Source organism: Argopecten irradians, chromosome 16, assembly GCF_041381155.1.
Source record: "Argopecten irradians isolate NY chromosome 16, Ai_NY, whole genome shotgun sequence".
NCBI lineage: Eukaryota > Metazoa > Mollusca > Bivalvia > Pectinida > Pectinidae > Argopecten > Argopecten irradians.
The window spans coordinates 2,520,348-2,543,664 of record NC_091149.1 but is presented as its reverse complement, the minus strand read 5'-3'; the positions used below and the strand labels follow the sequence as shown (position 1 = coordinate 2,543,664).

The window sequence follows — 23,317 nt, the reverse complement described above, 5'->3', positions numbered from 1 at the left end:
CAGTAACTTACCATTAATTTAAACTTTTACATATATTTTGTGATCATTAAATTTCAGTAACTTACCATTAATTTAAACTTGTACATGTATTTTGCCTTCCCGTTACTGTCTTTGACCTCTTTGGCGAAAATGAGGCACGCGTCGAACAGGAAGATGTGTCGGTCACGGCCCTTTTTGATGAGTTGTTTGGGCTCCCAGACCACGAAGTTGTCCTGGAGTACCACCTCCCCCAGGGCCTCCAGACTATCCTCCATCCCCTCCAGCAGGGACAGATGCATGGCATCGTTAGCCTTCTTAGGGACACACGCCATCACCTCCAGACCATCCTGTAGGTCAAGGTTATCAAAGGTCAAAGTAACACCGACAGAAATAAATCACTTTGTTCAAATATATTGTTTTCAATCTTTCTTTTGTAATTTTTCTCTCTTCAATTGTGTAAATATTTTCAGTTATTAAGTTTTAGATAATCTTCCCTTACCTTTCTAGGTTCAGCTGTATTGAAACTCTAATACATTGGTGATGATGTCACCATACTTTGATTTCCCCTTATGGGGCCTCTTTGACCCCAACTATGTTGGTGATAATGCCATCATATCTTGGTTTCCTCTTATTTGGCCTTTTTGACCTAGAATACCTTGGTACTTATTATCACCATACCTTGATTTCCCCTTGTGTGACCTCTTTGACCTCTAAAACCTAGGTATTGATCATCATCATACCTTAATTTCCCCTGTGTGGGCCTCACAACATGACAAGAGGTCCTTTAGAAGTAGCTGATATTTTGTTATCCTCTGTACAGGTTTGATCAAGTAAGAAGCCAGTGGTTCATTCAATTTGTGTTTTTGCTGACATTCCTGCAAAAAAAATATGAATTCTTAGTCATAAAATTCATTTTTACTTTAATTTATGATGATTCATAGCTATCAACATATATTCTGCTGACATTCCTGTCAGGAAGAAAATAATTTGTGGTCATAAAATTTTGTTTTAATTTGAAATTAAATAATCCATAGCTGTTTACATAAAAATAAAATATGTTAGAGTTCATAAAATTCATTTTTACTTTGATTTATAATAATTCATACACATATATATGTGTTACAGTTATTTCCCTTGTATTGTACATCTATATGAAAGTAAAATAGACCTGGATATTGACAAATGAAATACTGAAAATAAAATATTTTATAAGTTTGTTCTGTTGTAAAATGCACAAAAATATGCCTATAAATTCATCACTTATTTATTAAAGATGCTCCACCGCCGATTAAATAATATTCATCATTCGAACAATATTTTGTGTTTAAATCGTGTATATATATGTCTAATTAACACAAAAAATAATACAAAAAAATTATTTATTTCGCCTTTGGTGCATGCGCAATCAGTACTTCATTTCATCTAGAATATAGTGCCATGGAATATTTTCGGAATTATTTTTCATATTTTTAACTTGAAGTAAAATTAGAAGCTCAAACTTTTCAATGGTGGTAATAGTGTAAAGTAAGTAACTTTTGTAACAGAAGAAAAATACTAAATCGTCTGCTCCTATTTTTGATAGTGAAAAAATACCATTTGTCAGCGGTGGAGCATCTTTAAGAGATATGTTATAATTCAAAGTTATATCCTAATCGTTTCCTTTCATTTAATGTGTCCCAGGCTTAGATTATAACAGGAACAAAGGACATGAAGCCCCATCAATTCAATTAGGCTATTTAAATTTTTTACATTATTATCTCAAAAAAATAGCTTCAAGAGATAATTCAGATTTAAAATAAAGAACACATTTCAATATATGTCAGGCTGATGTCATTTCACACAAATAAACTCTTCTGAATTTACTTTTGATCTTGAAATTCCAGCAAGTAAACTGCAAAGATGAAACTTGTTTTGTTTATCAAAGTCTTCTATAATCACTTACTTCTGTCTACCAAAGTCCTCTATAATCACTTACTTCTGTCTAAAAGTTTCTATAATCACTTACTTTCTGTCTACCATGTATATTTCAACTATACTTTGTCTACAAAAGTCTTCTATAATCACTTACTTCTGTCTACCAAAGTCTTCTATAATCACTTACTTCTGTCTACCAAAGTCTTCTATAATCACTTACTTCTGTCTACCAAAGTCTTCTATAATCACTTACTTCTGTCTACCAAAGTCTTCTATAATCACTTACTTCTGTCTACCAAAGTCTTCTATAATCACTTACTTCTGTCTACCAAAGTCTTCTATAATCACTTACTTCTGTCTACCAAAGTCTTCTATAATCACTTACTTCTGTCTACCAAAGTCTTCTATAATCACTTACTTCTGTCTACCAAAGTCTTCTATAATCACTTACTTCTGTCTACCAAAGTCTTCTATAATCACTTACTTCTGTCTACCAAAGTCTTCTATAATCACTTACTTCTGTCTACCAAAGTCTTCTATAATCACTTACTTCTGTCTACCAAAGTCTTCTATAATCACTTACTTCTGTCTACCAAAGTCTTCTATAATCACTTACTTCTGTCTACCAAAGTCTTCTATAATCACTTACTTCTGTCTACCAAAGTCTTCTATAATCACTTACTTCTGTCTACCAAAGTCTTCTATAATCACTTACTTCTGTCTACCAAAGTCTTCTATAATCACTTACTTCTGTCTACCAAAGTCTTCTATAATCACTTACTTCTGTCTACCAAAGTCTTCTATAATCACTTACTTCTGTCTACCAAAGTCTTCTATAATCACTTACTTCTGTCTACCAAAGTCTTCTATAATCACTTACTTCTGTCTACCAAAGTCCTCTATAATCACTTACTTCTGTCTACCAAAGTCTTCTATAATCACTTACTTCTGTCTACCAAAGTCTTCTATGTACCAAAGTCTTCTATAATGACTTACTTCTGTCTACCAAAGTCTTTATAATCACTTACTTCTGTCTACCAAAGTCTTCTATAATCACTTACTTCTGTCTACCAAAGTCTTCTATAATCACTTACTTCTGTCTACCAAAGTCTTTATATAATCACTTACTTCTGTCTACCAAAGTCTTGTATAATCACTTACTTCTGTCTACCAAAGTCTTCTATATAATCACTTACTTCTGTCTACCAAAGTCCTCTATAAATCACTTACTTCTGTCTACCAAAGTCTTCTATAATCACTTACTTCTGTCTCTTCTATAATCACTTACTTCTGTCTACCAAAGTCTTCTATAATCACTTACTTCTGTCTACCAAAGTCTTCTATAATCACTTACTTCTGTCTACCAAAGTCTTCTATAATCACTTACTTCTGTCTACCAAAGTCTTCTATAATCACTTACTTCTGTCTACCAAAGTCTTCTATAATCACTTACTTCTGTCTACCAAAGTCTTCTATAATCACTTACTTCTGTCTACCATAATCCTTACTTTGTCTACAAAGTCTATAATCACTTATTCTGTTACCAAAGTCTTCTATAATCACTTACTTACTCTTCTATAATCACTACTTCCTGTCTACCAAGTCTTCTATAATCACTTACTTCTGTCTACCAAAGTCCTTCTATAATCACTTTACTTCTGTCTACCAAAGTCTTCTATAATCACTTACTTCTGTCTACCCAAAGTCCTTAAGTCCTTACTTCTATAATCACTTAATCTTCTGTCTACCAAAAGTCTTCTATAATCACTTACTTCTGTCTACCAAAGTCTTCTATAATCACTTACTTCTGTCTACCAAAGTCTTCTATAATCACTTACTTCTGTCTACCAAAGTCTTCTATAATCACTTACTTCTGTCTACCAAAGTCTTCTATAATCACTTACTTCTGTCTACCAAAGTCTTGTATAATCACTTACTTCTGTCTACCAAAGTCTTCTATAATCACTTACTTCTGTTACCAAAGTCTTCTTACTTCTGTCTACCTTTATAATCAGTCTACCAAAGTCTTCTATAATCACTTACTTCTGTCTACCAAAGTCTTCTATAATCACTTACTTCTGTCTACCAAAGTCTTCTATAATCACTTACTTCTGTCTACCAAAGTCTTCTATAATCACTTACTTCTGTCTACCAAAGTCTTCTATAATCACTTACTTCTGTCTACCAAAGTCTTCTATAATCACTTACTTCTGTCTACCAAAGTCTTCTATAATCACTTACTTCTGTCTACCAAAGTCTTCTATAATCACTTACTTCTGTCTACCAAAGTCTTCTATAATCACTTACTTCTGTCTACCAAAGTCCTCTATAATCACTTACTTCTGTCTACCAAAGTCTTCTATAATCACTTACTTCTGTCTACCAAAGTCTTCTATAATCACTTACTTCTGTCTACCAAAGTCTTCTATAATCACTTACTTCTGTCTACCATCTTCTATAATCACTTACTTCTGTCTACCAAAGTCTTCTATAATCACTTACTTCTGTCTACCAAAGTCTTCTATAATCAACTTCTGTCTACCAAAGTCTTCTACACTTCTGTGTCTACCAAAGTCTTCTATAATCACTTACTTCTGTCTACCAAAGTCTTCTATAATCACTTAATACTTACTGTCTACCAAAGTCTTCTATAATCACTTACTTCTGTCTACCAAAGTCTTCTATAATCACTTACTTCTGTCTACCAAAGTCTTCTATAACTTACTTCTGTCCCAAAGTCTTCTATAATCACTTTACTTCTGTCTACCAAAGTCTTCTATAATCACTCTACTCTTTACTTACTTCTGTCTACCAAAGTCTTCTATAATCACTTACTTCTGTTACCAAAGTCTTCTATAATCACTTACTTCTGTCTACCAAAGTCTTCTATAATCACTTACCTCTGTCTACCAAAGTCTTCTATAATCACTTTACTTCTGTCTACCAAAGTCTTATATAATCACTTACTTCTGTCTACCAAAGTCTTTCTACCAAAGTCTTCTATAATCACTTACTTCTGTCTACCAAAGTCCTTTATAATCACTTACTTCGAAAAAGGAGCCGGCGTGTTCCACCAGGAGTTGATTAGAGTCGGGCTTGTTCTTACAATATGTTACATAAATCGAGAACTTGGCCGCCTGAAAAGATAATTTTGTTAATTTTTTCTAAGTTTCTTTATTGCTGTCAATATGACAAAATCATTCATGGAATAGTTTTTTCGTTTCTATCTACCCCCAAGTGATCTAGTGAAGCAATGGTAAAAACAATTTCCTCAAATGTCAAGAAACGCTTCATTTCATCTGCTACATTTTTTACCATATTTATAATCTATGTTTAATGATTTCAGAAATCTAATTCCATTGATGATATTCACATACACGTAAATCGTTTTTACTTGCATTATGATTATTGATTGTTGTCTGATGTTTTCACTTCAAACTTACCCACGTAACAAAACAATGGCCAACATCTTCAGGTATTGTTTCATATTTCTCTAACTCCTTCAGAAAGATTCTGTCATACAAACATCATTCACAGTGTTATTGAAACATACATCAATACACCCACAATTCAGTATTTCACAATTAATGAAATTAACATTGTCATTACAAAATTGTTTTAATATCTTCAAGATACTAAATTTGCTGCAACACATTACAAACTATGCTGATAATACACTTATCTCATAATTCGACTACTGTATACTGTAAACAAAAGTTTGCGAGACAGTGAATACAAATGTTACGCGAATTATCGTAAAAACCTATATATGATTGCACTATTGTCTTTACGAATCATCGATTGTGAATGGATGTATTTGTGGATATGTTGAAAATAACGATAATGTGAAATATTACACTATATATATATATAATCTAAAAAAAATATACCCCGTTTACAGTAGCGAGTCTGCCCTATGAATATTTCGTGTCACTAGTGTAACATGAAGCATATTCTGACAGTATCACTTTGGATATAATCAATTTTGCAATTGGTATCAGTGTAAATACCTGTTGTGGAAGTCGTGGATCTCCTCAATGTTGCAGAAGATGACTTTGTATTTTCCCACAATGCCGAGGGGGACATTATTTGTGTTGATCATCATTTCATTCTGGTAGCACTGCAAACAATCAATATTAACACTGTATCTCATTATCAACATCAGCATTATTATTCATTAATAGACATTTTTTTTTTACTTTTTACTGGTTTATCACCTACATGACTACGTCTATTTTTTTACTTTGTTATATTGATACAACACACCAGACCCACCTTGATACAAATCTCCAGATCCTTCACGTAAGTTCTCTCTGTCTGGAGTAGCTCAGCCATGATAAACCTACACAAACCAATCAAACACAATATTATCAAGTATCCTGTTCATTCTCACCTTACAACTTTATTTTCCGGGCTTTAAAAAGACAGAGAAGATATTTGAAGATATTTGACATATGTACTTACTACTGAGTAGCAAAAATAAACATTAACATTTCTTGTCATTTAGAAGTTGAAAATATTTACATTACTAAACAATGCAAGACCATGATTAAAATGTTTGTTTATAGTTGTTTTACTGTCTATTCTGTCTTTGCATATAACAGTTATCTGTCCTTGTCAAAATATTTCAATGTCACAAGATATAACAAGACACATCTATTAACAAGGGCAGATAACTCTGTTAGAGTTCACAGTAAATATCAATAAAGTCTGTGATATGTTTAAGGTAGGAGAAAACCAGAGTACCCTGAGAAAACCCTTTAATTTACATTCAGTATCAAGTAACTGTCACATATAAATTTTGAACTCATGCCCAAGAGGTAGAGGGACATATTAAGCACCCAGTCAGTTGTGATCATAATAGGTCAACTTAGACTCAGATAAGATAACCAAACACTTCCAATCATATTACTCAAGAATTATTGAGACCAAAATCAAATACCACAGAAATGTTTTTGAAATGAGTGTTACTATTTATAGGTCCTTACTCTCGTCTGCGAGCTGAGCGCCGTTTCTCCTCCGTAAGTTCCTTCGGTGTCTGATGAAGTACTTTCTCCTCTATAGACGAATCACTGTGTCTTTGTTCTTCTTTCTCCTTCTGTTCTTCTTTCTGTCATTTTTTCAGAGTAAGAAGGATGTTGATCAGACTTTTTTATGTAAGAAAATTCTTACAGAATTAAACACACATTTCATTCCTTCATTGTACGTTTTGAATATAAATAGAAGATATATTTCAATCTAAACTTCATATCATAAAACCAGCAATTTGATATGTTTCACTTTATGAGTAAAATGAAATAGTTTATGTTAAATCAGAATTTTTAACTTCACTCAGATTTGCCAAGCTACAAACCTCTTCCTGGACTCCGAGGGTTGTCTCCAATTTCTGTTTATACTTCGTCATGCGAGTGGCGAAGTCTTCATAACGTTTGTCTACTGCAGCGCACCACTGCATAATACTGGTAGCATGTATGTTGCCCTTAGCAACGAACCCATTAGCGAGGGACAGCAGAAGTTTGACACTCTCTTTGGTTTCCTGAGTAAACAGAAGGATCACAGTTACAATTTGTATGGTTTACAAAGCAGGGGATGTAAAAACTCGACTTAATTTGTAAACTTTCATCCATTTTATCAATATAGCATTAAATTGATCAACAATACATTACTGTTTTCCAACATATTTTCACATGTGATTAACTTTCACATAACATATTTCGCAGGTGATAAGAAATTGGGAAAATTATTTGCTGCAAAAAATATATATACATCTAGATCGTGAAATCAAATCTCTGTGAAAAAGTTGTCCAGCAGGGAAATGTGAATTAAGTTACAATAATCAAAGTCAATAGCAGTCACCAACAATAACGCTCTGTATCATTGGTGGATAACCCATTAGGTTACAGCCCAGTACCTTAGCTCTATTTCTAAACTCGTAGTATTCCTTCAGCAGTGCCTCAGTTTCCCCTTGGTTGGCCCCAACCTGTGTATGTGTAGACAGGAAAGCCTCTCCAAAGTCTCTGATCCAATCCAGAGCCTATACAGACAACAAATAAATATCAATTCATAAACTGGATGAAAATATATAATTCTGTTTCATTAAATGTTTTAAAATATGAAGCAATAACACAAGTTTTAACCAATCAAAATGCTTGTTACAAACCTGTCTGGCACTCTGTTCGAACAGGACGTACTGATGGCACTGCTCGAGTTTCCGTTTCTTTACCGTCCAGTATTCTATAACCACATTCTCCTGCTGCAGCAGTTGGTCCAAGGTTGCTATGGTTACAAGAAATTAGTGACATCATTAAAGCATTGTATTAAATGTTTTCTTCAAGAGCTTCATTTTTGGCAATATTTTCCAAGATTATTCCAATAGATAAAGGGTGCCATAATTAAAGTACTACAGTTTTTGTCTTGCTTCATTGAATCAGAACATTCACTTGAATTTTGACAATAATTTGGGACAAAATTAAAATATTGCTTTCTCTTCAAAACTTTGCCTACTCCAAATCTTTTTGTACATGAGTCTGAGGTTTGCTTTGTTCTGTATGAATCTTTAACAGAAATGTACCAAACCTAGTTGGCCAGGGAACATACATCTTATTAGGGATGGACAAATACATGTATAAAGCATAACACGTGGACATAAAACAAATAATTCAAATTTAATGCCTAATGCTGTAAAAAAAGAAAAAATAAACTTTCAGTTAATTGCCCGGTGACCTTGACCCCTGTCAGGTTGACTTTGACCCCTGTCAGGTTGACTCTGACCCCTGTCGGGTTGACTTTGACCCCTGTCAGGTCAACTTTGACCCCTTTGCACTCACCTTTGACATGTTTTTCAGGGCTCCGGAATTTGTGATGTGTACCAAATGTGTGAAGGTTTCTGTTGACATATTTAAGGAAGCTCTCAGCAGTTCTTCTAGCCAATGTACAGGCCTAAAATAATAGAAAGTTTAAAATGTACACTTAAACGAGAGGCCGATCTACATTTAATAGTACCACATCCTTAGACAATACAAGTCTCCTTCTACAAGACACTCACAACCCCAAACAGGATAATTCCTGGAGGCCACATTCCCATAACAAACTGATCCTGAAATGCCAGCTCTACAGGGGAAAAAACTAGCTGTGACCAAACTTTCTTTCGTAAGTAAATACTTCATCTAAAATTCTTCCCCTGATGTCAGTGATGCTTGGTATGAATTAATTCCCCTGAGGCCCGAACTACTTCCCCTGAGGCCTGAACTACCTCTCATGAGGTATGAATTACCTCCCCTGAGGTATGAATTACCTCTCATGAGGTATGAATTACCTCTCATGAGGTATGAATTACCTCCCCTGAGGTATGAATTACCTCCCCTGAGGCCTGAACTACTTCCCCAGAGGTATGAATTACCTCCCCTAAGGTATGAATTACCTCCCCTGAGGAATGGATTACCTCCCCTGAGATATGAATTACCTCCCCTGAGGCCCGAACTTCCTCCCCTGAGGCCCGAACTACCTCCCAAGAGGTATGAATTACCATCCCTGAGGCCCGAACTACTTCCCTTGAGGGGTGAACTACCTCCCCTGAGGTATGAATTACCTCCCCTGAGGTATGAATTCCCTCCCCTGAGGCCTGAACTACTTGACCTTTAGAAAAGCCTCCTTCTGCTCGTTATGTTTGTTGATGAGCTGGACCAGATAATTTGCCTTGTCCCCGGAATTGGCACGTTCCGTATTACACCAGTCCTCATCTCGTTTGTAGTCACGGTCCAGTGACTCCAGCACAGACCACACCTGTAAAATCAGGTACAAACTTATCCATTTAAACAACATTGAAATATAAATCACTCTCGCCTTCAGTGAATGCTTGTTTATGCAAAAAATCTCTTCCAATATTGTTACCAGTAAAATGTTAAGGGCCTTTCCCTTTACTGTAGTTATCAAGGTTACCAAAATGTTCTTTTTCACATAATAGAGTTGAATGGCACATATGTTACAAATGATTACCTGTTCAGCAGTCTTGTACCAGTTCATGGAAGCCATGACGAGTTTGTACCGCTCCTCTGTATGGTACATCAGCTGCTGCCACGTGAATGTGACATTCTCGGCGATGGCCCGTACCAGGTCAGAGTTATAGTGACTAGCCTGTATCATGTTCTCAGCTCGCCCAGTCACTTGTCCCATACTGATGTTAGTTTTCTGGTTAAATAACAAGATTATAACTCAAAGTCAAACTTAAAGTCAAAGTTTTTGAAATGCCATCTTAATCAAGTAAAACAAAGAAAACACCTCAATTTATATCTTGTAATAAATTTGTAGAAATGTTTAAAAAAATTTATCTTTAATATGCAAAAATAAAAATATTTATGCTTAAATTATGTGAAATTAGACTTACCTCGATTGCCAGCATGAATTGATCATGTTCCTTGCGAAGTTGTTCGGCCTCGATCAGAGAGTTCGGACACATGAAACAGCTAATCAACATTGACTTTCCGTTCTCAATCCAGTATATTACCTAGGTAAAGAAATTCAAACATCAATTTTATATTTTAAATCCAATACATCAGCTACATGGAGTTATCTTTCAGTGGTTCACATGACATTATTATCCTATGGTAAGTATACTGTAACAGTTAACCTCATATACAATATTTATCAATGCGTAATACAGATGATTTAAAAAGAAGAAAATAAAACCCCTAGAAAAATTTGTCTTTCATTTTTGAGAAAAATTGTCTAAAGCTTAAACATTAAACTTGATTTCAAGGTGCATTTCAGAATGAATTGCTATTGTATTAGAAAACTTGGGATAGACAAAATATTCTTACTTAAAGGAAATCTAAAGTCATACCTGTCGAGCTTCAATTTCAAAGTTACGGAGCTGAACACATTGTTCCAATCGCTGACGTTTTGTTTCAGCGATTGTCTCCAGATCCATCTCGCGTTCGTGGAGGTACTCAAGTAATGCTTGTATCCTTGATGATGCATCATACTGTGTGTCAGCCATTAACTGTACGCCTGAGTTTTCAAACATCTACGAGGATAAAAGTTGACAAACATAATTTTTTTGTTTGATTATACATATGAACTCTAAAGCTTTCATACAAAGGTTCTAATGCAACACTTGATAAATTTTTTAACATTACATATCAATGAGATGAAACATATGATCTCCCTTGGTGGAGACATAAGGTTTGACACATCTTTGTTAACCAAGATGTGTGAGATTGCGATATGATATTTTATCAGTGTTTATTAACAAAAAGGATAAAAGACAAATGTATAGTATTGAGATTACATCTTTCAAACATCATAATAATTTAACAATGAAATCTAACTAAATGATAAATTTTGTGGTATAGTCTTCCAATGGTATGATTCATAAAGCTCAGATTGACAAAAACTACCTCTGCCTATTTTTATCCTATATGTCAATAATCATATTGATAAAACTCTTCATTTTTACTTCCTAATACAGATTTAATATTGTTCCAGATTTACAAAATCGGATAGAGACAGAGTACCTAAAGAAGAGCAACCAACCTATGTTAAGCATAAAGTAACTTCCCAATAAGGGTTTCAAATAGTAGCAAATGTGTCAGGACACCTTAACCACTTATCCATCCAGACCCTGCAGGGGCTGCGGTGGCTGAGTGGTTAAAATTTTCAGACATATTACCATAAGCTCTACACTTTTAGGTTGTGAGTATGAATCCAATGCGAGGAAGTTGTCAGGTACTGACCGCTGGTTGGTGGTTTTTCTCCCGGTACTCAAGCTTTCCTCTACCAACAAACCTGGCACATCTTTAAATGGACCTGGCTGTTAATAGGACATTAAACCAACAACATCAAACCAATAATGGGTTGATAAAGGGAAATAATTCTGACCTGACACAGCTCCTGGCCTCGCTGTAGTACTTCATAGGTACAGTTCTGCATGTGTAGTACACTCTCATTATGGAGCTGAAGGAGTTGTTCTGCCTTACTACCGTCCGACACCAACTCCTGGTGCTGTAGTTCCTCCGCCCATAACTCCAGCTGTGAGGACACCTATTTCAAGGGCAGATAACTCATGAGGACATGTAATACAAGGGCAGATAACTCATATATTGGGATACCTGATACAAGGGCAGATAACTCATGAGGACATGTAATACAAGGGCAGATAACTCATATATTAGGATACCTGATACAAGGGCAGATAATTCATGAGAATACAATTCATGTAATACAAGGGCAGATAATTCATATATTTGGATACCTGATACAAGGGCAGATAACTCATAAATGAGGACACATAATACAAGGGCAGATAACTAATGTAAATAATTCATTTCATTAACCAATATTTAAATAATTCTGGGTCAATATAATATTAAACAATGATTTTGTGGAGGAAGTGTAGTAGCTAGTGGCTACCTCATAGTCAGTTATCTTAGGCTTGATTACCAGCAATGGTTACTTTAGGATAGTTACTTTTGTTAGAGTGAAGATATTTAACTTAAGACATTATACTGTATAGCAGTGAAACATCACAGGAGGCCTATCTTTGCTATATTTGTTTTCACTGAAATAAGCAAATACAAAACACCAATGAAATATTCAGAAATTCATTGACATACTTTAAAAATAATAATAGATGAATTTTAAGACGTATAAGAATTAGTGAATCACAATTGCTTACCTCCAATGAATCTCGCTCAAACAAGCGTAGCTGCAGACATAAATCAAGTTTCATTTTACGCGCTGCCCAGAGTTCTTCTAGCTGTGTACGACTCTCATTTAACTGGTGTAAAACACCTGTAAAACAAGTACAAATATATTAATGACATCATCACCTTGTGCACATACTTTAATGACATCATCACCTTGTGCACATATATTAATGACATTATCACCTTGTACACATACTTTAATGACACCATCACCTTGTGCACATACTTTAATGACACCACTACGTTGTACACAAATATTAATGAACTCATCACTTTTTACACATACATTATTGACATCATCACCTTGTACACATACATTAATGACATCATCACCTTGTTCACATACATTAATGACATCATCACTTTGCACACATATATTGCTGACATCATCACTTTGCACACAAATATTATAAATTCATGACCTTATTTTACATACCCCTGGTATACATCAATGACATTATTAGTTTGATGACATTATCTTAGTTTGTGTGGGGCTTATAAATGGGGCTGGGTTCTGGGTATAAAGGGGAAGAGAGGGGGGATAGGGGCGGAGTCATGTAGGCAATAAACCAGTCACTAATACTGTTGTCCAGGTGGCAATCTTAAACCACTCCATTCCCTTTAGTCTATCACTCTAAAAAGTTAGAGGTATCCTGTTCAGGTAGAAATTATGCACATCTTCACTGTAAAAGGATTTTGCCAATTGAGGGGCGGCCATTATGATCGTCTATTATCATTCTCTGCACCGTTAAAAGAAGGTGGGATGGGAATCTGACAAATTTGTTATTATTATGCAATTTATGGCTAGGTTTTGAGCTTGAGACATAGGCTTCGTTAAGTCAAGAAGCACAACATTCATGAAAATACACCGAGATATATCAGATTCATCGATTTCCCATTTAATCCTGCACATTTATTCAAACTTAATTTGAACAAAAAGATTACTGATAAGCCGTAGTTTTCACGTTCCATCGAGTGTAAAATACATATTTCATGCAGTATCTCAACGTATTTATCCAGAGACAATGTAATTCTTCTCGAATAATTAACATTGAGAATAAAACTTTTGAATAATGGGTCCAATCGTGTCAGAAATTTTGATTTCTTTTTAATTGTGTAGATATACCTTCTACTCCATGATGACAAATCTTGATTCAGAGGACACCTGATGTCCATGGCTAGCTTTCACATTTGAACACCTCACAAACCAGCCTTTATTTTATTGTGTGGGAGATTAGTGATTTAAGTATGAGGTTACACAATTTTCCTAGTTTTATAATATACACTACTATATATCAAAGAACTATTTTTGAAGTCAATTATAATTGTTTGTCAAGTATCTAATTATGTAACATCGCAACTTTTTAACCCTATTTGTATATTGTGTTTTTAATTTCAATTTAGTAATTATAAGTGCATGATATCATTCATCAAAGTGTCTATTGTGTTTAATACTGATAACTTTTTATGTCAGAGAGATTTGTAGGTATAATCTACCAGAGTGGATGGTGAGATTACAGAGAGCTTTACAAGGTCGAATACATTGCTGTCAACATTTACAGGTCGGTACAGCTGTAGAATTTACAGGAAAGAATTTTGTTTCGACTCTTTTACACATTCTGTTAATCAGATTACAGCTCATGATATAACAAACAATCCTGAGAACAAAATGGAAACCAGCTGATAGACTTACAGAGACAAATTGTGGCAATCAGAAATACATATTTGGTAAATGTTACGATGCTGGTAGACTTACAGGACTTTTCAAATGGACAGTACGCATTTTACAGGTCAAATTACAGTGTAAGATGTTATAGAAGTTGGACTTACAGGAATCAACCATGAGAGTACAAAGTGAACTACAGTACTGAAACTAAAGCAGATATGATGAACATCCAGATAAACAAAATACAGTGTAAGAATCATTACAGGTCGGCACAGCTGAGTAGACTTAAAGTTCTATGTTTTGGTACAGCTGTGATGACTTAACAGGGTGATCCCAAAGACTACTAGATGCCATACATGTCATTACAGCTGTTAGACTTACGGACTTATCGTAATAGCACTAATATACAGGTACAGTAGATTCTGATATTAGCAAGTCGTAAAAAAAAATGCCTTACTACATATTTTATGATCGCGAATAAACATGCCCAATTTGCCTCAGCTGACCTGCCCAGAATTCAAATCCGATCTGGAACACTTGTTATCAGCATCTTCACTGTAAAAGGAGTGTGTTGGCCAATGAGGGGCGTTTAAATTCCGCTAGTTTGTAAGGGTCCGATTACTCTAAATTCAAAGATGTTGAAAGATAGGTAGGATGGGAAAGCATTTGTTGTAAAATTATCAGTGTTATAACCTCCAAAACAAAACAACTTGATTAACATACAGTACAGCTGACTATAAGTATATATTAAGTAATGTAATAAACCGAAATATTTTGTAAACCATTGGTTATAGACGAGATGGGAGCATCATCAGCTCTATCTCAAAACAATAATACAGCAGTAGATTTACAGGTGATCAGTACGACTTACAGCGTCGGTACAACTACTACAGGTAGCTGTATAGATTTACAATTTACTCAGTAAGACCATACAGGTCCGTACAGCTGTAGACTTACAGGTGATCAGTACGACTTACAGGTCGGTACAGCTGTAGACTTACAGGTCGGTACAGCTGTAGACTTACAGGTGATCAGTACGACTTACAGGTCGGTACAGCTGTAGACTTACAGGTCGATCAGTAGACTTACAGGTCGGTACAGCTGTAGACTTACAGGTCAATACAGCTGTAGACTTACAGGTGATCAGTACGACTTACAGGTCAGTACAGCTGTAGACTTACAGGTGATCAGTACGACTTACAGGTCGGTACAGCTGTAGACTTACAGGTGATCAGTACGACTTACAGGTCGGTACAGCTGTAGACTTACAGGTCGGTACAGCTGTAGACTTACAGGTGATCAGTACGACTTACAGGTCAGTACAGCTGTAGACTTACAGGTGATCAGTACGACTTACAGGTCAGTACAGCTGTAGACTTACAGGTCGGTACAGCTGTAGACTTACAGGTGATCAGTACAGCTGTAGACTTACAGGTGATCAGTACGACTTACAGGTCAGTACAGCTGTAGACTTACAGGTGATCAGTACGACTTACAGGTCAGTACAGCTGTAGACTTACAGGTCAGTACAGCTGTAGACTTACAGAGGTCGGTACAGCTGTAGACTTACAGGTCGGTACAGCTGTAGACTTACAGAGGTCAGTACAGCTGTAGACTTACAGAGGTCGGTACAGCTGTAGACTTACAGAGGTCAGTACAGCTGTAGACTTACAGAGGTCGGTACAGCTGTAGACTTACAGAGGTCAGTACAGCTGTAGACTTACAGGTCGGTACAGCTGTAGACTTACAGGTCGGTACAGCTGTAGACTTACAGGTGATCAGTACGACTTACAGGTCAGTACAGCTGTAGACTTACAGGTGATCAGTACGACTTACAGGTCAGTACAGCTGTAGACTTACAGGTCGGTACAGCTGTAGACTTACAGGTCAGTACAGCTGTAGACTTACAGGTCGGTACAGCTGTAGACTTACAGGTGATCAGTACGACTTACAGGTCAGTACAGCTGTAGACTTACAGGTGATCAGTACGACTTACAGAGGTCCGGTACAGCTGTAGACTTACAGGTGGTCAGCGGTAGACTTACAGGGTCGGTACAGCTGTAGACTTACAGAGGATCAGCTGTAACTTACAGGTCATCAGTACAAGCTGTAGGACTTACAGGTCGGTACAGCTGTAGACTTACAGAGGTCGGTACAGCTGTAGACTTACAGGTGATCAGTACGACTTACAGGTCAGTACAGCTGTAGACTTACAGGTGATCAGTATGACTTACAGGTCAGTACAGCTGTAGACTTACAGGTCAGTACAGCTGTAGACTTACAGGTCGGTACAGCTGTAGACTTACAGGTCGGTACAGCTGTAGACTTACAGGTCGGTACAGCTGTAGACTTACAGGTGATCAGTACGACTTACAGGTCAGTACAGCTGTAGACTTACAGGTCAGTACAGCTGTAGACTTACAGGTCAGTACAGCTGTAGATTTACAGGTGATCAGTACGACTTACAGGTCAGTACAGCTGTAGACTTACAGGTTAGTACAGCTGTATACTTACAGGTCAGTACAGCTGTAGACTTACAGGTGATCAGTACGACTTACAGGTCAGTACAGCTGTAGACTTACAGGTCAGTACAGCTGTAGACTTACAGGTGATCAGTACTGTAGACTTACAGGTCAGTACAGCTGTAGACTTACAGGTCGGTACAGCTGTAGACTTACAGGTCGGTACAGCTGTAGACTTACAGGTGATCAGTACGACTTACAGGTCAGTACAGCTGTAGACTTACAGGTCGGTACAGCTGTAGACTTACAGGTCAGTACAGCTGTAGACTTACAGGTGATCAGTTCGACTTACAGGTCAGTACAGCTGTAGACTTACAGGTCGGTACAGATGTAGACTTACAGGTCGGTACAGCTGTAGACTTACAGGTCAGTACAGCTGTAGACTTACAGGTCAGTACAGCTGTAGACTTACAGGTGATCAGTACGACTTACAGGTCAGTACAGCTGTAGACTTACAGGTGATCAGTTCGACTTACAGGTCAGTACAGCTGTAGACTTACAGGTCGGTACAGATGTAGACTTACAGGTCGGTACAGCTGTAGACTTACAGGTGATCAGTTCGACTTACAGGTCAGTACAGCTGTAGACTTACAGGTCGGTACAGATGTAGACTTACAGGTCGGTACAGCTGTAGACTTACAGGTCGGTACAGATGTAGACTTACAGGTGATTCAGTACGACTTAAAGGTCATTGAGCTATCATGTAACAGCTGTAGACTTACAGGTGATCAGTAATTGACTTACAGGTCAGTACAGCTGTAGACTTACAGGTCGGTACAGATGTAGACTTACAGGTCGGCTACAAATTGTGGTAGCTGTAGACAGGCTAACAGGCTAAATTGTTATCTGTACCTAACAAAATAACACTGTTCCAGCTTTCAGGCAGTAACAGGCGGTAAAATTGTTATCTGTACCTAACAAAATAACACTTCCATAACACTCAGGCTAACAGGCTAAAATTGTTATCTGTACCTAACAAAATAACACTTCCATTTCAGGCTAACAGGCTAAAATTGTTATCTGTACCTAACAAAATAACACTTCCATTTCAGGCTAACAGGCTAAAATTGTTATCTGTACCTAACAAAATAACACTTCCATTTCAGGCCTAACAGGCTAAAATTGTTATCTGTACCTAACAAAATAACACTTCCATTTCAGGGCTAACAGGCTAAAATTGTTATCTGTACCTAACAAAAATAACACTTCCATTATCAGGCTAACAGGCTAAAAATTGTTTATCTGTACCTAACAAAATAACACTTCCATTTCAGGCTAACAGGCTAAAAATTGGTTATCTGTACTGTTCCTAACAAAATAACACTTCCAAAATAACACTTTCAGGCTAACAGGCTAAAATAGTTATCTGTACCTAACAAAATAACACTTCCATTTCAGGCTAACCAGGCTAAAATTGTTATCTGTAACAGCCTAAATTCGTTTAAAATAACACTGGCTAACAGGCTAAAATTGGTTATCTGTACTGTACCTAACAAAATAAACTTTCCATTTCAGGCTAATAGGCTAACATTGTTATCTGTACCTAACAACATAACACAGGCTTTCCATTTTCAGGCTAACAGGCTAAAATTGTTATCTGTACCTAACAAAATAACACTTCCATTTTCAGGCTAACAGGCTAAAATTGTTATCTGTACCTAACAAAATAACACTTCCATTTCAGGCTAACAGGCTAAAATTGTTATCTGTACCTAACAAAATAATACTTCCATTTCAGGCTAACAGGCTAAAATTGTTATCTGTACCTAACAAAATAACACTTCCGTTTCAAAGTGTTCTTTAACAACAAATTAATGTAACCAATTAATCTGGACCTCTTTTGAGATAGTTACTGATGCTGTAGTAAACAGCCTCCAAATTTTCTTATGAGACTATACATAGCTATAGTTGTAAATCACATAGAGTGAGGACACATGATGAGTAAGCTTGGGCAGAACCCTGAAACCATCCACATTAACAACAACAGAGCACTACCGTATTTATACTGAAACCTTCAACATTAACAACATAGAACACTACTGTATTTATACTGAAACCTTCAACATTAACAACAACAGAACACTACTGTATTTATACTGAAACCTTCAACATTAACAACAACAGAACACTACCGTATTTATACTGAAACCTTCAACATTAACAACAACAGAACACTACCGTATTTATACTGAAACCTTCAACATTAACAACATCAGAACACTACTGTATTTATACTGAAACCTTCAACATTAACAACATAACATTACTGTATTTATACTGATACCTTCTACATTAACAACACATAACATTACTGTATTTATACTGAAACCATCAACATTAACATTCATTACTTTACTGTATTTATACTGAAACATTTAAACAACACTACAGTAACATTACTGTATTTATACTGAAACCATCCATACATTAACAACATAACATTACTGGTACAACATTTATACTGAAACCTTCTACAACAACATAACATTACTGTATTTATACTGAAACCATCCTCATTAACATACAACATAAACATTACTGTATTTATACTGAAACCTTCTACATTAACAACATAACATTACTGTATTTATACTGAAACCTTCAACATTAACAACAACAGAACACTACTGTATTTATACTGAAACCATCCACATAAACAACAACAGAACATTACTGTATTTATACTGAAACCTTCAACATTAACAACAACAGAACAATACCGTATTTATACTGAAACCATCCACATTAACAACAACAGAACACTACTGTATTTATACTGAAACCTTCAACATTAACAACAACAGAACACTACCGTATTTATACTGAAACCTTCAACATTAACAACAACAGAACACTACTGTATTTATACTGAAACCTTCCACATTAACAACAACAGAACACTACTGTATTTATACTGAAACCATCCACATTAATAACAAAACATTACTGTATTTATACTGAAACCATCCACATTAACAACATAACATTACTGTATTTATACTGAAACCATCCACATTAACAACAACAAAACATTACTGTATTTATACTGAAACCATCCACATTAACAACATAACATTACCGTATTTATACTGAAACCATCCACACTAGCAACAAAACATTACTGTATTTATACTGAAACCATCCACATTAACAACATAACATTACTGTATTTATACTGAAACCATCCACATTAACATACATAACATTACTGTGTATTTATACTGAAACCATCCACATTAACAACAGGAAACATTACTGTATTTATACTGAAACCATCCACATTAACAACATACATTACTGTATTTATACCCGAAACCATCCATATTACACATATCAGTAACAGTATTTATACTGAAAACCATCCACATTAACTAACATTACATTACTGTAATTTATACTGAAACCATCCACATTAACAACATAACATTACTGTATTTATACTGAATACCATCCACATTAACAACAACAGAACAGGTACTGTATTTATACTGAAATAAACCATCCACATTAACTACATAACAACTGTATTTACACCTAGACCACCATCCATATTTAACTACATAACATTATGTATTTAGACTGAAACCATCCACAGTAACAACATAACATTTACTGTATTTATACTGAAAAACCAATCCACATTAACAACAACAGAACATTACTGGGTTTTTACTGAAACCTTCCACATTAAACAACATTAAAACATTACTGTATTTATACTGAAACCACCATCACTACATTAACAACATAACACTTTACTACTGTATTTATACTGAAAACCTTCCCCACATTAACTAACAACTGATCATTACTGTATTTATACTGAAACCTTCAACATTGACCACAGTTAACAACTGAAACATTACTGTATTTATACTGAAAACCTTCTACATTAACACTCATTAAACATTACTCGTATTTATACTGAAATCCATTCCACATTATCACTATCATAACATTACTGTTTATTTATACTGAAACCATAGACATTCACATTAACTGTATTAACAACAATTAACATTACAGTATTATACTGAACACCATTTACACATTAACAACACATAAACATTACTGTATTGATACTGAAAAATCATCCACATTAATACAACAATAACATTACTGTATATTTATACTGAAACCATCCACATTAACAAATAACATTACTGTATTTATACTGACACCATCCACAATTAACAACATAACATTACTGTATTTTATACTGAAACCTATCATCCACATTAACAACATAACATTACTGTATTTATACTGAAACCATCCACATTAACTACATAAACATTACTGCATTTATAGTACTGAAACCATCCACATTAACTACAATTAAACATTACTGTATTTATAACTGAAACCATCCACACATTAACAACATAACATTACTGTATTTATACTGAAACCATCCACATTAACAACTCAAAACATTACTGTATTTATACTGAAACCATCCACATTGACAACATAACATTACTGTATTTATACTGAAACCTTCAACATTAACAACAACATAACACTACTGTATTTATACTGAACCCTTCCCACATTAACAACTAACATTACTGTATTTATACTGATACCATCCACATTAACATCATAAACATTACCGTATTTATACTGAAACAACACATAACTAATAATCATACAGTATTTATACTGAAACATTCACATTAACATACAGAACATTACTGTATTTATACTGAACCATTCCACCATTAACATACAGAACATTACCGTAATTTATACTGAAACCATTCCACATTGATCAACATAACATTACTGTATTTATACTGAAGACCTTCCACATTAATACAACATAACATTACTGTATTTATACTGAAACCTTCAACATTAACAACAACAGAACACTACTGTATTTATACTGAAACCTTCTACATTAACAACAACAGAACATTACTGTATTTATACTGAAACCTTCAACATTAACAACAACAGAACACTACTGTATTTATACTGAAACCTTCCACATTAACAACAACAAACATTACTGTATTTATACTGAAACCATGCCACATTAACAACAACATAACAAACCATACTGTATTTATTACTGAAACCATCCACATTAACAACATAACATTACTGTATTTATTACTTGAAACCATCCACAATTAACAACATAACATTACTGTATTTATACTGAAACCATCCACATTAACAACAACAAAACATTACTGTATTTATACTGAAACCATCCACATTAACAACATAACATTACCGTATTTATACTGAAACCATCCCACATTAACAAGAACATTACCGTATTTATACTGAAACCATCCACATTAACAACATAACATTACTGTATTTATACTGAAACCATCCACTATTAACAACATAACATTACTGTATTTATACTGAAAACCATCCACATTAACTACAACAAAACATTACTGTATTTATACTGAAACCATCCACATTAACTACATAACATTACTGTATTTATACTGAAACCATCCACATCCATATTAACTACATCATTTACATTAACAAACAGAACATTACTGTATTTATACTGAAACCATCCACATTAACAACATAAATACATTACTGTATTTATACTGAAACCATCCACATTAACAACATAACATTACTGTAATTATTACTGAAACAAGCCATTCTGTATTTATACTGAAACATCCACATTGATCAACAAACATTACTGTATTTACTGAAACCATCCACATTAAAGCAACATAACATTACTGTATTTATTTACTGAAACCATCCAACATTACACTTTACTTAACATTTACTGTATTTATACTGAACCATCACATTAACAACATATCATACTGTATTTATACTGAAACCATTCTCACATTAACAACAACAATACTGTATGAAAACAAACCATCCTCATTAAAACATAACATTACTGTATTTATACTGAAACCATCCACATTAACAACACAACATTACTGTATTTATACTGAAACCATTCCACATTAACAACATAACATTACTGTATTTATACTGAAACCTTCATCACATTAACAACATAACATTACTGTATTTATACTGAAACCATCCACATTAACAACATAACATTTACTGACTGTATTTATACTGAAACATCCACATTAACAACAATAAACATTACTGTATTTATACTGAAAAAACCATCCACATTAACAACATAAACATTACTGTATTTTATACTGAAACCATCCACATTAACAACATAATATTACTGTATTTATACTGAAACCACATTAACACACATCTACAGTATTTATACATTACAACAGAACGTTATTTACTGAAACCATCCACATTAACCAAACATTAACTACTGAAACCATCCACATTAACATCATACATGTATTTTATACTGAAACCTTCCACATTAACAACAACAGAAATTACTGTATTTATACTGAAACCTTCAAAACATTATTTACAACATCCACATTCTAGAACATACATTACTGTATTTATTACTGAAACCCATTCCAACATTACATACATAACATTTATTACTGTATTTATACTGAAACCAT

The 23,317-nt window shown here is 34.7% G+C and overlaps 1 protein-coding gene across 1 annotated transcript in view; it reads right to left on the bottom strand.

Annotated features, from left to right (window-relative positions):
• The window catches only part of LOC138311056 (kalirin-like), a 173,246-nt gene that overhangs the window by 118,254 nt on the left and 31,675 nt on the right, over positions 1 to 23,317 (bottom strand). Inside the window, exons 18-34 of the mRNA XM_069252486.1 lie at positions 12,566 to 12,681; positions 11,770 to 11,931; positions 10,733 to 10,915; positions 10,277 to 10,396; positions 9,889 to 10,080; positions 9,529 to 9,675; positions 8,721 to 8,832; positions 8,054 to 8,169; positions 7,805 to 7,927; positions 7,247 to 7,429; positions 6,882 to 7,003; positions 6,169 to 6,235; positions 5,904 to 6,013; positions 5,337 to 5,406; positions 4,941 to 5,030; positions 720 to 854; positions 66 to 326 (exon numbers count right to left, since the gene is read on the bottom strand). Of these exons, the coding sequence (XP_069108587.1) occupies positions 66 to 326; positions 720 to 854; positions 4,941 to 5,030; positions 5,337 to 5,406; positions 5,904 to 6,013; positions 6,169 to 6,235; positions 6,882 to 7,003; positions 7,247 to 7,429; positions 7,805 to 7,927; positions 8,054 to 8,169; positions 8,721 to 8,832; positions 9,529 to 9,675; positions 9,889 to 10,080; positions 10,277 to 10,396; positions 10,733 to 10,915; positions 11,770 to 11,931; positions 12,566 to 12,681 (2,309 nt within the window). The remainder of the gene's footprint in view (positions 1 to 65; positions 327 to 719; positions 855 to 4,940; positions 5,031 to 5,336; positions 5,407 to 5,903; positions 6,014 to 6,168; positions 6,236 to 6,881; positions 7,004 to 7,246; positions 7,430 to 7,804; positions 7,928 to 8,053; positions 8,170 to 8,720; positions 8,833 to 9,528; positions 9,676 to 9,888; positions 10,081 to 10,276; positions 10,397 to 10,732; positions 10,916 to 11,769; positions 11,932 to 12,565; positions 12,682 to 23,317) is intronic.